At 40.2% G+C, this 13,846-nt stretch overlaps 1 protein-coding gene and 1 non-coding gene across 2 annotated transcripts in view; both read left to right on the top strand.

Moving 5' to 3' along the window:
* Nucleotides 1–13,846, top strand: part of rg (A kinase anchor protein rugose) — a 446,901-nt gene that overhangs the window by 121,063 nt on the left and 311,992 nt on the right. The window contains exon 2 of the mRNA XM_074098176.1: nucleotides 532–636. Coding sequence (XP_073954277.1) covers nucleotides 532–636 — 105 coding nt within the window. The remainder of the gene's footprint in view (nucleotides 1–531; nucleotides 637–13,846) is intronic.
* TRNAV-CAC (transfer RNA valine (anticodon CAC)) lies at nucleotides 4,087–4,159 on the top strand. The gene has a single exon. It is a non-coding gene; the product is annotated as a tRNA-Val (tRNA).

Below are 13,846 nucleotides of genomic sequence, written 5' to 3'. Positions count from 1 at the left end.
TTAACTTTATAATACGCCTTTGATATTAATGTCTTTTTGACAATAGATCTGAATTTTGTATCCGTTTCATTTATAATATTTTTTTGAATTTTATTATAAAACGTATGCAATTTCCCAGAAAAGACTTTTTGGTTTTAGCCAGTCTGTAGATGGAACTTTAAGCTTCCCTGTGTTTCTAGTAGCCTTTGGCTTATCGACCTTAGTGGGAAATCATCATATGTTCTTCCTAACATACATTGATATTTCAAAAAACATAAAGCGACGCAGGGTTAGGATATTGTTTCCTTAAAAAAAAATCATTTTTGGGTCTACTCGGTTAAATGCAGGTGCACGTCATCTGCATTAGTAAATATCTTCCACAGCGGAGCGTGCAATATTTATTATCTGACACGTTCTACCGACCCTAAAAATAGAGTCGTATCAGAGATATTTATGCACGCTTGTTGTGTCAGATATTGGTGTTGGTGACCGTACCGTACACAGCATGATGTTTTTAGCTTTACATTAACTTTGTTCGTCGTATTGTTCCAGCTGGTCGGCGGCGAGTTCGACATGGAGTTGAACTTCGTGATCCAGGACGCACAGAACATACAGCACATGCTAGAGCTGCTCGACCACTGTCCGCCCAGCTTACAGGTACCTTGTGCTTTCTTGTACCCTAGTATCGAGCTCCCAAGTAGAATGTACGAGTACATTTTTGCTGGTTATTTTTGGGGCAAGTTTGCAGATGTGTGTGTGCCTTTTGATTTAACGACGGCAAAACTATTCTCGATTTTATTTGAATAGGTACTAAATATTTTTTTCCAAATGCTTGTATCAGTATCTGCAAATAGGGTAGTTGACGTTATAAAGAATGTCTATGAATAATGGGCAATGTTTCATCAGTCAGCCCTCAATAATTATCTGAAAGTTACTTACGTAGGTATACCTAGTGACATCCACAAAGACGCGACATTTTGTCAAATTTAGACATTAATGACATTGTAATAAGAATCACGACACTCGTCATCGTGAATGACTCTTACCTATAGGTATGTACCTACCTACACACGTTTTGATAAGTTGAATTGAGTATATTTAAGTAAATTTTAGCTAGCAGATATTATCTATTTGAGGGAATTGCGCTTTGATAGCTTATAAAAGTTCGTATATAATTTAGAGGCCACTTTATTCGTTCAACTTTTTCTAAAGATGGCCCAAAACCTTCCGAGAACGGCTCTATTCAGCTTATGGATTCCTGGTCGCAAAGTAGATCATTTTAACCCTTTCAAGAGATTGTGCCTTTGGAAGACAGACAGTTTTTTGAAGCCGCCGTTAACGACTTATTACTTAGAAGTTTATTATCAAGCATTTTGAATTCAGTTTGCGGAAGTATTTCCCGCAACCGTATTCCGAACGAACATACTTTAAAATAATATCTGCATGGGAAGAAGTCTTGGAACTTAAATGCGCAGTAGTGTGTACAGAATAAAAATTTAACTTGCTTTTATATAACTTCTTGTAGCCAAAGTTGCTTTCTAGAATCATTGAGTATCAAACAAGTTGACTAAAAATAATCTTCGCAATTGGAATATAACTGTGAAGAACTTCGGATAAAATTATTTATTCGTTCATTTCGACACCATTATGAAAAGCAGGTACCTTGCCAACAATCCCAAAGACCCTTTTCTTCTTAATACTTTTTGTAACTTTGTACAAAAGAGACGGAGTGTAAGCGGATAAACGTGAGCCCTTATAGTTTTTTTTTTTGTGTGGGCGTTGCCGTTGCCTACTTTGGTTGTTTTTTTTAGAAAGAATCAGTGCGGCCGACTATGCCTCTTCCTAAGTCATGTTCTCCTGGCGTTGAATGAGAGCAGCTTAATCCTTTTAACATTACCTGTGCCCAGGATTCACAACGACAAAACGACAAAGAAAAGGAATCATTTGCCAAATTTTTTTTTCAATATTTGTTGTATCCAAGCCCCTTTGCTCCTCCTACAAATAAGTAAAAGTAACTTAAATCCTGGTATTTTCGTCGGACGGATCTCTTTCATGTTTATGAAATCCTAATATGAAAGTAGAGCAAATTAACCCGTTGCTGGGCATATACAGGGATGGAAGGGCTATTTTTAGTCCTCCTACCTCCTACTAGCATCGTAAATGTGAAAGTTTGTGTGTGTTTGTATTCTGTCGTGCTAAAAGGATTAGACGAATTTAGATGAAATTTCATACCTATCTTCGAAATAACAAATAGACTACTAAATCTAGGGGCATATGACATATAATGGCATATAACCGTAAATAAATACATAAGCGGAGTGGTGGTGCCGTTACAACTCTGTCCTCAACGGGGTGGCCTATGTTTTTACAGACGTCATTGATTACATCAGGTGTGGGTAAGATTTACACAATAAATGCGAGATTTTGCTTCTGAAGAAATAATTAAGTCATGCTTTTGTCCCTCTCTGACTTGCTTAACTGCAATGTTACTCGATACTGAAAGACATTGATGTGATTTTTGGAATTCCCATGATAATTCGGTAAAATCCCGGTTTTCAATTCGACTGCTAGATTTATTGATTTACGCAAGACAAAAGCTGCGTTTCCACCAGAGATGCGCGAGGATGTAACTTTGCGAGGAATGTGTTTGTCACCTATCCTCATTCAGTGCAGCTCTAGTGTTAACAGCTCGGCGGAGCGAGGTGAATGAAGCGTTTCTATTGGTTCATGATAAACACATTCCTCGCAACGCATCCTCGCACTGTAGAGCGTACTGCTAGAATTCGTGAAAAACCTCTTTACTCCACCCACAAAGTGATTTAATCCTGGTATTTGGTCAGGTTGATTCTCTATCAAGTTTATGTTATGTTATCCTAATATTAAAGAAGAGCAAATGAACCCATTGTTGAGTCGTTGGGCGTATTGCCAGAATGGAAGAGGTATTTTCGTAGGAGTAATTGTGTGAAAAACTTTATATACGATGCGAAGTGGATTAAGTTCGTCTTTAAATGTTTATTTAGCGTTAGTAGATATTGGTTCGTCGTCCACGCCCCTTCCCATCCCCACTTATCTGTCAGAGACGCACCCACGTTCGCTCTACCTTCTTAACTTTATGAAATCCTGTTGCTAAGTAGATCATAATACTAACCTTTTAATAAATCAATTTGGAGGTATGTTTTGAAGTGAAGGAGGCTCGTTACTTGTTAGCATTAACTTGATAAAGGTCGTTATTTTGTGTTGTTTGGCCGATCTTTTTGTACTTTATGATTACAGAGAATTGTTAAGGCAGTTGTCCGACATGCGACAGCGAGCGATACTTCTCAGCAAGTCGAGTAACTTGGGAAAGTGTACGATCAAGGGAACTGAATCTCGAGCCAGGGTGGAAGTGATTTCTTTGGTAGATAATATCCTGGTATTTTTCGACTGTACCTGCTGGCTCGTGGCGCATAAACATTTTCCTTAGACGATCGAAAGAAAGAGAAGCGTGATGAGCTTATTGTCACTGACGTATCGTACAAATTTTGCCATCATCATCAGACTGGATGGCAAACGAGCAAGTGGGTCACCTGATGATAAAATCGCGTAAAATATCACCTAATATAATATTTCTAGCGGGCCCATACCTTGAAATCCCTGAAATTTCACTTTGACAATGACGAAAATTTGTTAACATTTTTTTCCGTGGGATTAAAAATCCGGGTTTAGCCTCATGTCGTGATGTTGAAGGCCGTATGCTTTTTATAACAGGCGGGACAAAACAATGTGTGCGCCGCTGCCGCGTTCTGAGTATTTTTTTCGGTTGTTTTGTGAATCAATGGCAAACCATGAAGCTCAAAAGCTTGGACTTTGAAAGCTTGAATGAGTCTGTCAGTCAATGGACTATCTGACCAGTCACGGCTTTTCATTATGTATAATGTAGGTACTTTAATGTGAATGACATGGGAAAATTTAACATGAATTACCCTTATATATCTGATAGCTGAGAGTTTATATAACATAAAAAATATTATCTAAATAGCAGTCATAATCATAAACCCACGATAAGAGAAAGGAACTTTGCTGTAGTTGTTTTCGTAGTGTCTCGCAATTTCAATGCTCTGACATCAAGTTTCCGTAGTGTAGCGGTTATCACGTGTGCTTCACACGCACAAGGCCCCCGGTTCGATCCCGGGCGGAAACAATTTGTCTTTTTGCTTTTTATTTTTGTTACAAAACTTTAAGTTATGGTGCTTCATAAATTCATAAGTATTGTATTGTAATCAATAGCATATTAGGCAAAGCTCTGCTCTCTTTTGTCGCCATGACGGATCATGACCAATAGTACCTACTTTTAAAAATCTTGACATGTTTATTAGTAACAAAGTAAGATGATATTTACGTCAATAGTAACGATAGAGCTAGACTCTGGCCAGCGAAAGATGTCCACGCATTTTTTACGAAACTTTAATCTGGTATCATTTTTGAGACTGTCAAAATTTACATATTGTCATTCTAGCCCGGCTTAGATAATTTTGATACTTCTGCTATAAGAAATAAATAAATATTTTTTGTTTAATTTAACCTTCTACATCCTCAAAATGCAGAATGTTATAAGAATTTGTTAGAATTAAAATGTTAGAAGATATATTTAATGCCAATCTGGTCAAAATGGTCCAAAAACTGATGCGCCAGGACTGTACGTAAATGAGCACTGATAAAGGTCATAAAATTTACCATGGGACTCCTAGATGAATGATTGGTCGCGAGCGCGAATCATTCATCTAAGGGACTCCTAATCGTCAACTATCACACATTACTACATGAATTTTCATGCAGCTTGAAGAGTCCCGAGTTTAATTTAATGTCTGGAAAGTTCTGTTGTCAGCCTCATTTTTTTTAATTTGCCGCGGTTTCGCGTGGACAGCTTTCGCTGGCCAGTACATTTCCAAAAATTTAATTGAAATAGGTAATATGAATATGATATTATGGCATCCTACGGACATTTAAGACACATACTCAAAAACTGTTTAAGGTTTTGAACTAGTGCTGCACTCTGACGGCAAAAAATTGCAGTAATATTCCCTATTTCTAAAGCAATGTAAAAATATCTCCTTCCTTGCATTTTTTTTCTTTGTTATATGAGCTACACAATGAGGTGGCAGTAGGATAGTATCCAGCAAATCCCCTGGAATTCTACAAAAAAATTACGACAAAGAGGCCGATGTCAAGATGAAAAGTCATTGCCCTGCTCGCTTGGGCCTAATGGTGTGAAACGTAACTCATTTTTAAAGTAAATCCAACTGAGCAGAAGCCTTATTAACCCCTGGCGCAAAAAAAGGGGTGTCATAAGTTTGACGTCAGTGTCTGTATTCTGTATATCTGTCTGTCTGTGGCATCGTAGCTCTCAAACGGATGGACGTTTTTTTACGTGAAAGCGCGTTTCTTTGCAACCAGAAAGTAGGCGGGGTCTCCACCAAAATCCGCACAAAGCGTTCTCGCTCTTCCTTCATCAACCGCACAGCAAAAGAGTGGAATTCCCTGCCTGCGACTGTGTTTCCTGAACACTACAATTTGACCGCTTTCAAGTCCAGGGTGAATGAGCATCTACTAGGCAAGCGTGCTCCATCGTAGGCCTCATCCTCGCTTTCCATCAATAATAGCCTATACTGAATAAAAAAAAACCACCGCAAATGTTGTTACAAAACTAGAGCAATATAAATTGCAGGATAATGGAAATTGGATGCGAGTCTCCAATTTTTGACATTTGCCGTTTGACGTCATCTTGGCAATCTGAGGGATCAGGCTCGTCGAGCTCTGTCTCTGTCATATAAACTGAACTCGTAACGTAATGCGTCTTTAGCTAGCTCGGGATCTGTTGAACTTCTGCAAACTTCTGTGGTCCGCGTTCTTGATCTCCCTCCATGAACTTGTGTTTGTCTTTTGCAAATTCCGCAAATGCTTAATTTAAGTTTTGTGTACAGATGATTATTTTGTGTCGGAAAATAAAAGGTCACAGTTCAATTTGTACAAAACATAGAACATTTTGAAATATCAACGAACAAAATCTCAATAGTTCTCTAATGAATAAAGATTCCTAAAAGTTTGGCTGCTCGATAACTCGATTATAAGTGATCTAATTAGTCTAAAAGGCAGTACAAGTGCCACGCCTGAGGCTTTGAAATAGCAATTACTTAATATAAGTTTATTTGTCTTAAATTATCTACGATTTGTTCACTTTATTGTGTTATTATAGCTATACATTTTTACAACACACCAGCGAACCTATAGCTAACTACATATTAGTAACCTGTGCGTATTCGTGACAACCTTTTTAATCAATAAATTATCTGTCTGTTACCAAGTCACGCTTAAACCTCTGAACCGATTTAATTGAAACTTGGTGTGAAAATAGTTGGGAGACCCTGGAAAGCTATATCCTGGACTTGACAAGGGTAGATTTTATCACGCAAAATGGCATATTTCCCGCAAGACAACGATAAACCAATGTGGGCTATCGCGTATGAATTCGCCACTAGAGGCGCTAGTGTAGCGTGAGGTCTCCGAAATGTCAAACCTCATAGTTTTTGGGTGAGCTACGCGGGTTTATTTATAATTAGAATAAATTTGTGAATATTTTGCAATATCTGAAATTAATTATAGCAAATATGCGTTCCGGGGCAATGAATGTCTGTGTTTTGAGACAGTTTTGTCTTTCGGAAACCTTTGTCCTCCCTTTTTTCCGAACAAAACGGGGACTATGCAACACTGTGGCATGCTCGATATTTTTATGGCACGGTTTTAAGGTGTATTAAATATGATTATAATCTAAACTTTGTTTACACGCCCGTAATAACAGACTTTGAAAGCCAAACTTAAAAACCTCACGCTATAGTGCGCCATCTAGTAAGACAAAAAACGATAGCCCACATTCTTCTATAACCAATAATTTTGTATCGTATCGCATTGTATCGTATCCAGCACTGTTTTTACATGAATTATAATAGCTAAGATTGCTTGAGAATTATTAGTAGTTGAGTAAATAGCAGCCTGAAGTATGAAATTTACCTAAACTTGGAAGATTCCGTACACAATACAATACGAAATCCTTAAGAAAATATTAGGTACTTGATTTTTTCGTAATGGCTACTAGTCGTACTTGTTATGACCATTTTTTGGCCGGATGCTGCACTTCGTGATGAAAGCAAGCCGCAAACTCTATCTTAGGTGTGTCCGACACGTTCTTGGCTGTTTTTTTCAAATTTTATTTTATATATAACGTCGTTTGGCAACTAGGCGGGTATAAACAACTGGAGGTTAGTCGGGCTAATCAAGTGATAGATCACACACGTCCTGCCACCAGGCTCGCAGCGGCGCGGCGGCTGATCCCCGTGATGGACGACGCGTCTGAGTGACGGCGCCGGGATTCCGCCACGTCATCTTATTAAAACGTTTTCTTCAGGTTGCTTGTCGAGAGTTTGTTACCCAGAGAGGCTACTACGAAATTCGAAAATCGAAGTTCGTATCGTACTGTCCCTTCACTCTCGTTTTAAATAATATAAGCGTCAGCGGGACGGCAAGGCAAGATACGAATTTCGAATTTTGCACTTTGTAGTAAAGGCACAGAATAACTATACCGTAAAGGGGCGTCTTTAAAACTTGTTAGCGACGAATGGAAAACTTGTATTACAATGCTACTTTTTACAACTTGACCTTTACAATAGTTATTTGTGTCACAAGGGAGCAAAATGATGTATTTACGGCGAGGGCGTACATTGAATCCAGAATGTAGCGAAGGATTCTACAAGCGTAATGAGGGATTCAAGTGTTAACGCCCAAGATGAAAATAATTTTGCTCCGAGTGGCTCATATAACTTTTCACACCGAGCATTAAGAAACTTGAAAAAGAAAAATCTAAATATTATTAAAGAACAACCAGCATAGAAAATGGATTGGCTTTACAATTATCAACTTGAAAAAAAATGGCATTTGCAATAAAATACTTAGAAAAGCCTTGAACAGAAAAGTTGCACTTTGCTCCCTCTCGTCAGGGAGGAAAAGTTACTTTTCTGAAGGAGAGGTGTGAAAATTAAATTCTAATTTCTTAGTCTAAAAATACTAACGAACGAGCCTTAGGATAACTTGGATGTTTTATGAACAACAAAACGTTTCTTTCAAAAGCGCAAATTCTTAGAAAACATTTCTTGGCAACAAAGGGTACTTACACACAATGTCTATTGTTCTTCATAATATCGTTGGACCCAAATTAATTTGAACTTGGAGGAAAGCGGCCAATTCATAGCGACCCTCGAGATTTTTCCCTGAAGGGCACTCGCTGATGTGTTGCCAGAGAGTTCTTGAATTAAATTCCTCAGTTCCGTAAGGGAGATGTGTCACAGGTTTATCAGTTCAGTTGTTTTGGATTTGTTAGAATTTGTCTCGTTACTGCGATGTTGATGAGCCAGATAATAAACTCGCTCACATGTCATGCCTCCCTGGTGCGGGTGTACGAAGTTGCGCGACTAAGTGAGTGGAAAGTTTGCAAACGCGCCGGCTCATTACGCCGCCCTACATTTTATTAACCGCCATTACGGGATCGTTAAAAAAACAATGAGCGAATGGATGGTCTGCATTAAAATTTAAGTAAGCCGGATAAAAAACTTTCGGGTTTTTTAAATCAGGCTACGGCTGTGGGTGATTTTATTCGGTGTGTCATTTTCAGCGTTAAATGACATGGCATGCGAGATTGTGTTTCTATTTATAATGACGATTTTGCAGGTGGTAGGACCTTGTGCAAGGTCCGCCCGGTTTGCTACCACCATCTTGCTTGCTAATCCTGCCGTGAAACAGCAGTGCTTGCACTGTTGTGTTTCGGCGTGGAGAGTAAGACAGCCGGTGAAATTACTGGCACTTGAGGTATCCCATCTTAGCCTCTAGGTTGGGAACGCATCTGCAATACCCCTGGTGTTGCAGATGTTTATGGGCGGTGGTGATCTCTTACCATCAGGAGACCCACTTGCGCGTTTGCCATCCAGTAGAATAAAAAAAATAATTATAATGACCAGATGGCCTAGTGGTTAGAGAACCTGACTACGAATCGATCCCCGTGTCGGGGAAGATATTTGTATGAAAAATACGAATGTTCGTTTTCGGGTCTTGGGTGTTTAATGTGTTTTTAAGCATGTATCTATCTATATAACTATATTTACTTATCCGTTGCTTAGTACCCATAACACAAGCTTTGCTAAGCTTACTTTGGGACTAGGTAAATTGGTGTGAATTGTCCCGTGATATTTATTTATTTTTATTTATAATGGGTAGCAACACTATCCTTTGTTAAATTATTTGGCCGTAATGTCAAATAAACCTATAGTAGATTATACAACAAGAGCATAAAACGAGCCATTTTACCCGAGGCGTTCATATAGCCACCCGATCCGGTACGGCGAGGATAGAGAGTTTTATGCTCGAGTTTTACACTTCTTTTTACTTCGACTGAGAGGCAATTAAATAGCAACAGTGGAAACAATTGTTCGCTTACTAGGTACCTTTTATTTTTCATGCATTGCTGTATTATATTTTTTTAGTTTCATTGATTTATTTTATTGATTTGTAGCTTTACATAAAATAAAAAAGTATTTTTCACTTCTCATGCTCGTAAAGTTCGTATTTATGCTGGATCTAGGCGACATAAATTGACTTTTTATGCTCTAGTGCATAAAGTAAAATCTTCGTCTAAGACCAAGGTAATCAGGTGTCAACAGTACAAACAAAAAAGTTTGGGCACCCTTTGGGTACGAAACCCTAAAAATTGACTGGTTAACCTTGTAAGGCTGTGAAACCCATTGTATTGGTATGAGTACGTTGTATGTAAATAGTCCACGTGTTTTAAAAAATAATCACGTGTCATATTCAAACTAAGTACCAGGTTGGCAGAAATACGCAGGAGATGCATTCGTCCTGTGGTCCCTTAGGGGTGGTGCGTGCATAATGGGTGGAGCCTTTACGTATCGCTGATCCCATTGGTTGCGTAGACGCTACGAAATAAGAAACTTAAAAACTAAATCCTGACTTCGGTCAGGTAGAAAACAAATGGCGTAATCAGTATTTAAATTTTAAACGGTGCTAAGACATTGTTGTTATTTAAGACAATTTGTTAAATGTTTTGGTGGCATAGAATAGAACTAAACAATGACATTAAAATCAAGACGCAAGAAATCTATTAAGAAAGCCTTGGTTCAAATTTTCGTTCCGAATTCCTCTGGCAAGTTGAATCGTGCGAATTCTCACTGAACTTGTAATTTCGCTGAGATTGTTCCCTTAACTGTAGAAGAATGTAATACAATTACAACCTCTCTCGTTAGAAGCAGGAAAGGAACCTTTGTTTTGCACTTTGCTTCTGCTGCTTTAGTATTTCATTTATAAAAAACCTTTCTTGGTTAAAACATTATTCAAAATTAACATGTTGTTTTCTACTCGTTCGCTCTGCATCTGCCGCTTTGTTGCAGAAAATAAATACGAGGGTGGTGCATTCTATTATGAACCTCCTCGTACTTTCTGTTCACCGTTTGCTCCTGGGAATTAAATTCGGCGTGTGTGACTAGACACGTAGCGAATAAAAAGGGCCCTTAAATCGGCTTACCGTGAACTTGAACATGAAACTACGTGAGACTCACTATATATATTTATATATATATATTTTATATATATATTTAATATATTTTATATTTACCGTGAACTTCTTACTACCCCTGTTGTCCTCGTATTCTTGGGAATAAATTCAGCTATGTGGGATTTACAAATATTTCGTAGACCAGGTAAATCTGCTAGGTAGATAAGTCCCGGCTCCTGTTCACTTATGGTTCTCTGGTAGCTATGTGAAATAACGTCTAACCCTTTCATGTCGTCTGTAGCGAAGTGGCCATCATTTTACTGGTTAAAACTACCTGTTTCCGAAGCTTCCATTTTAATTTTTTTATTAAGTATGAATGCTGATTTGTTTTCTTATTGCCTTTGGTAATTGGTTGTTATAATATTGTTACGACGGTGGGTTAGGTGCTAAGCTTTGATCGTGTTTTTCGACCCCTTGGAGACGTTTTCAGTTGGCTGGAATACGGTTTCAGGCCGTTTCAGAGGGTGCTCTATCACATATTAGTTTATCAAAATTTCACCCAAGTTACCGTTGTTTTCAGGCGCCTGAAACATGTTTTCAGTCCGTTTCAGGCCACCCTCTATCCGATGACGCCATAACCTGAAAACCCGTTTTCAGGCGTTTTCAGGACCCCTTATGGGCCTCTGAAGTACATTTCAGTATATGGCGAAATTTTCCATAAAGTGAAAGAGATAGCACGATTAGAAAGAGACAGCTATACTGAGAACATTCGAGAAGGTGTGTGACAAGGATAGCCTATATGTGTGAGAGAAACAGACTGATGATCCTGTTTCCGGAATATTCTAGTAACTGTGTGAGAGAGATAGCACATGAAAGAGACAGACACTCTACTCGTTTCCGGAACATTCGAGATGTAGGTATGACGTCCTAGCTGGACTGTTCTCGAACTTTGTGGACCGATTCACCGGGGGTATATAAGCCGGGTGAGGTTGCGGCGGAGGAGAGTTTCGAATGCGATACCGAGCGATAAACATCGAAGAGAATCAAAGCGACTTGTAAGTGAGTTTTCGAGTGCGAAATTACTGTGAACTGTTTTTAAGTGTTTTGTAAAGTTAAGTAACGGTGTGAAAATAAATCCTACTCTTATTCATCGGTGTTAAAAGTGCTTTTCAATCACGAACCCACCCCACGAACGTAACATTTGGTGTCAGAAGTGGGATTGAAAATGCCGCTTACTCCGCGAGAAGAAGAGAAGGAGAGGATGCAGACCCGAAGCCGCGCCGCAGCTGGGGACCCTACAGACACCGCCGCAGCGTCAGATACAGCGGCGGCAGTATCCCCAAAGCCGGAAATAGACGTCAACGCGATTCTGGTCCTCCTGAAGAACAAGCTAGAAGGCAGGAGGAACATGCTAGAAAGCAGGAGGAACAAGCTAGGATTCTACAGGAGGAACAAAAGAACCAGTTCGAACTCCTCCGTGAGGTACACGACGCAACCGCAGAATGGAAAAAGGAGATGGCTGAGGTCCAGGATAAAATTGTGGCAGTTGACATTAAAGTCGAAAATCACGAACAGCGCCTCAACGGTGTCAACGAAAAGGTAGAAGCCACGAGAATCGCCTCCAGAAGTTGGAAATTAAAGTGGCCAACGGCACCACCAGTTTATCGGGTGCACCAGCCACAGGAGGTGAAAAGTTAAAGTTACCACCATTTGATGGTACCTCTTCATGGGCCGCATACAAGCACCAATTCGAGTTGGTTGCGGAAACGAATGGCTGGAGCAAGGATTATGCAAAAAACGGCACTGAGTTTGGCGCTACGGGATGAAGCTCTCAGTATCTTGGAAACGTTGGGAAAGGATAAGACATATGACCGTCTCCTTGAAGCTTTAGAAGCACGCTTCGGTGACAGTCATCTAGAGCACGTCTACAGAGCTCAACTGAAGGATAGGACCCAGGGTCGTAATGAGTCATTACAAAAGTGGGCCCTAGAAATAGAGAAACTGGTCCAAAAAGCATACCGAGATTCATCCTCTTTTACGGATGGAATGCTAGTGCAGACATTCATAGATGGGATTCGAGACTTTGAAGTGAGGGCTGCTGTACGACTGGGTCACCATGGGAGTTTGAAGGATGCGCTTGCCCATGCTCTCGAGGTGGAAGCTGTACGCCAAGACCCAACAAGATCCTTCAGAGTGCGCGAAGTCGCTGCCAGGGAGCCGATTGCTCCACCTCGAGAAACGGGACCTCGATGTTTACAACTGCGGAGAACGAGGGCACATGCAATCTGGCTGCCCGAAAAGATATTGGAGGCGACGAGACTCGGACCAAATGGACAGGCCAGCAAGCTCTGGTAATCCAGAGCGGCAGCAGCAGGGAAACGAGTAAAAGCCAGGACTATGGACGAGTGCTGCTGGTGGTCAAAATGTCCCAGTTATGATCTCCCAGGCGAACAACGGGAACAGTCTGGCTGTCAAAGGAGAAATTGGTGGAGTGCCATGTCACCTACTATCGACACCGGAGCTTCTCGGACTGTGATCAGTTCTCGACTGCTAAAACACCTGATCAGAGATCATCTAGTCGACCAATGCATCTTCAGCTGCAAACGGCTACCGGCCAGACATTTCCGTCCAAGGGGAGCAAGAAGTGTCAGTAAGATTGGAGAAAAGAAGTATGGCACAAAGTCATCATTGCTGACATCGTAGACGACTGTATTATTGGTCTAGATTTTAATGAGGAAGTACGATTGTAAGATCGACTTAAAAGGCGGCGTGCTGAAATTCGGGGCTTATGAAGTTCCTATGGAGGGTGAAGTGGGTGGACATGTCTTCTGCGCTAGAAGGACTACACTTCAACCGAGATCGCAAGCCCTAGTGCCGGTAAAGTTGCCACATGGTGTGAGACAAGGATCTCATTCCTGCGTGCTAAATAGAGAAAATAGCTGGCAGTAAGCCGTGGATTACCAGCTCGCACAGTGGTAATGAACGTCATCCGCAGCATTTATAAGAGTTCTTAATTTAAGTGACACTCAACACGTCCTAAGTAAAGGAACCCTTATGGGGAGATGCGAGGCAATCTCATGGATACGGAGTTGCCATGGTCCAACGGAGGTCAAGTTGCAAGAAGAAGTTGTGGATATTGGAAAATTATTGGAAACTGCGAGAATGATCTCACGGAGGAAGAACTTCTAAAGGCGCGTAATCTACTAAAGCGCTATAGAGTGTCTTCTCTGCACATGACAGTGATATCGGGAGAACTGGAGTAGTGCAGCACGAGATCGA

This window comes from Choristoneura fumiferana, chromosome 15 (genome assembly GCF_025370935.1).
Source record: "Choristoneura fumiferana chromosome 15, NRCan_CFum_1, whole genome shotgun sequence".
NCBI classification, from domain to species: domain Eukaryota; kingdom Metazoa; phylum Arthropoda; class Insecta; order Lepidoptera; family Tortricidae; genus Choristoneura; species Choristoneura fumiferana.
The sequence above is the reverse complement of the archived record's forward strand: the minus strand, read 5'-3'. Positions and strand labels throughout refer to the sequence as shown.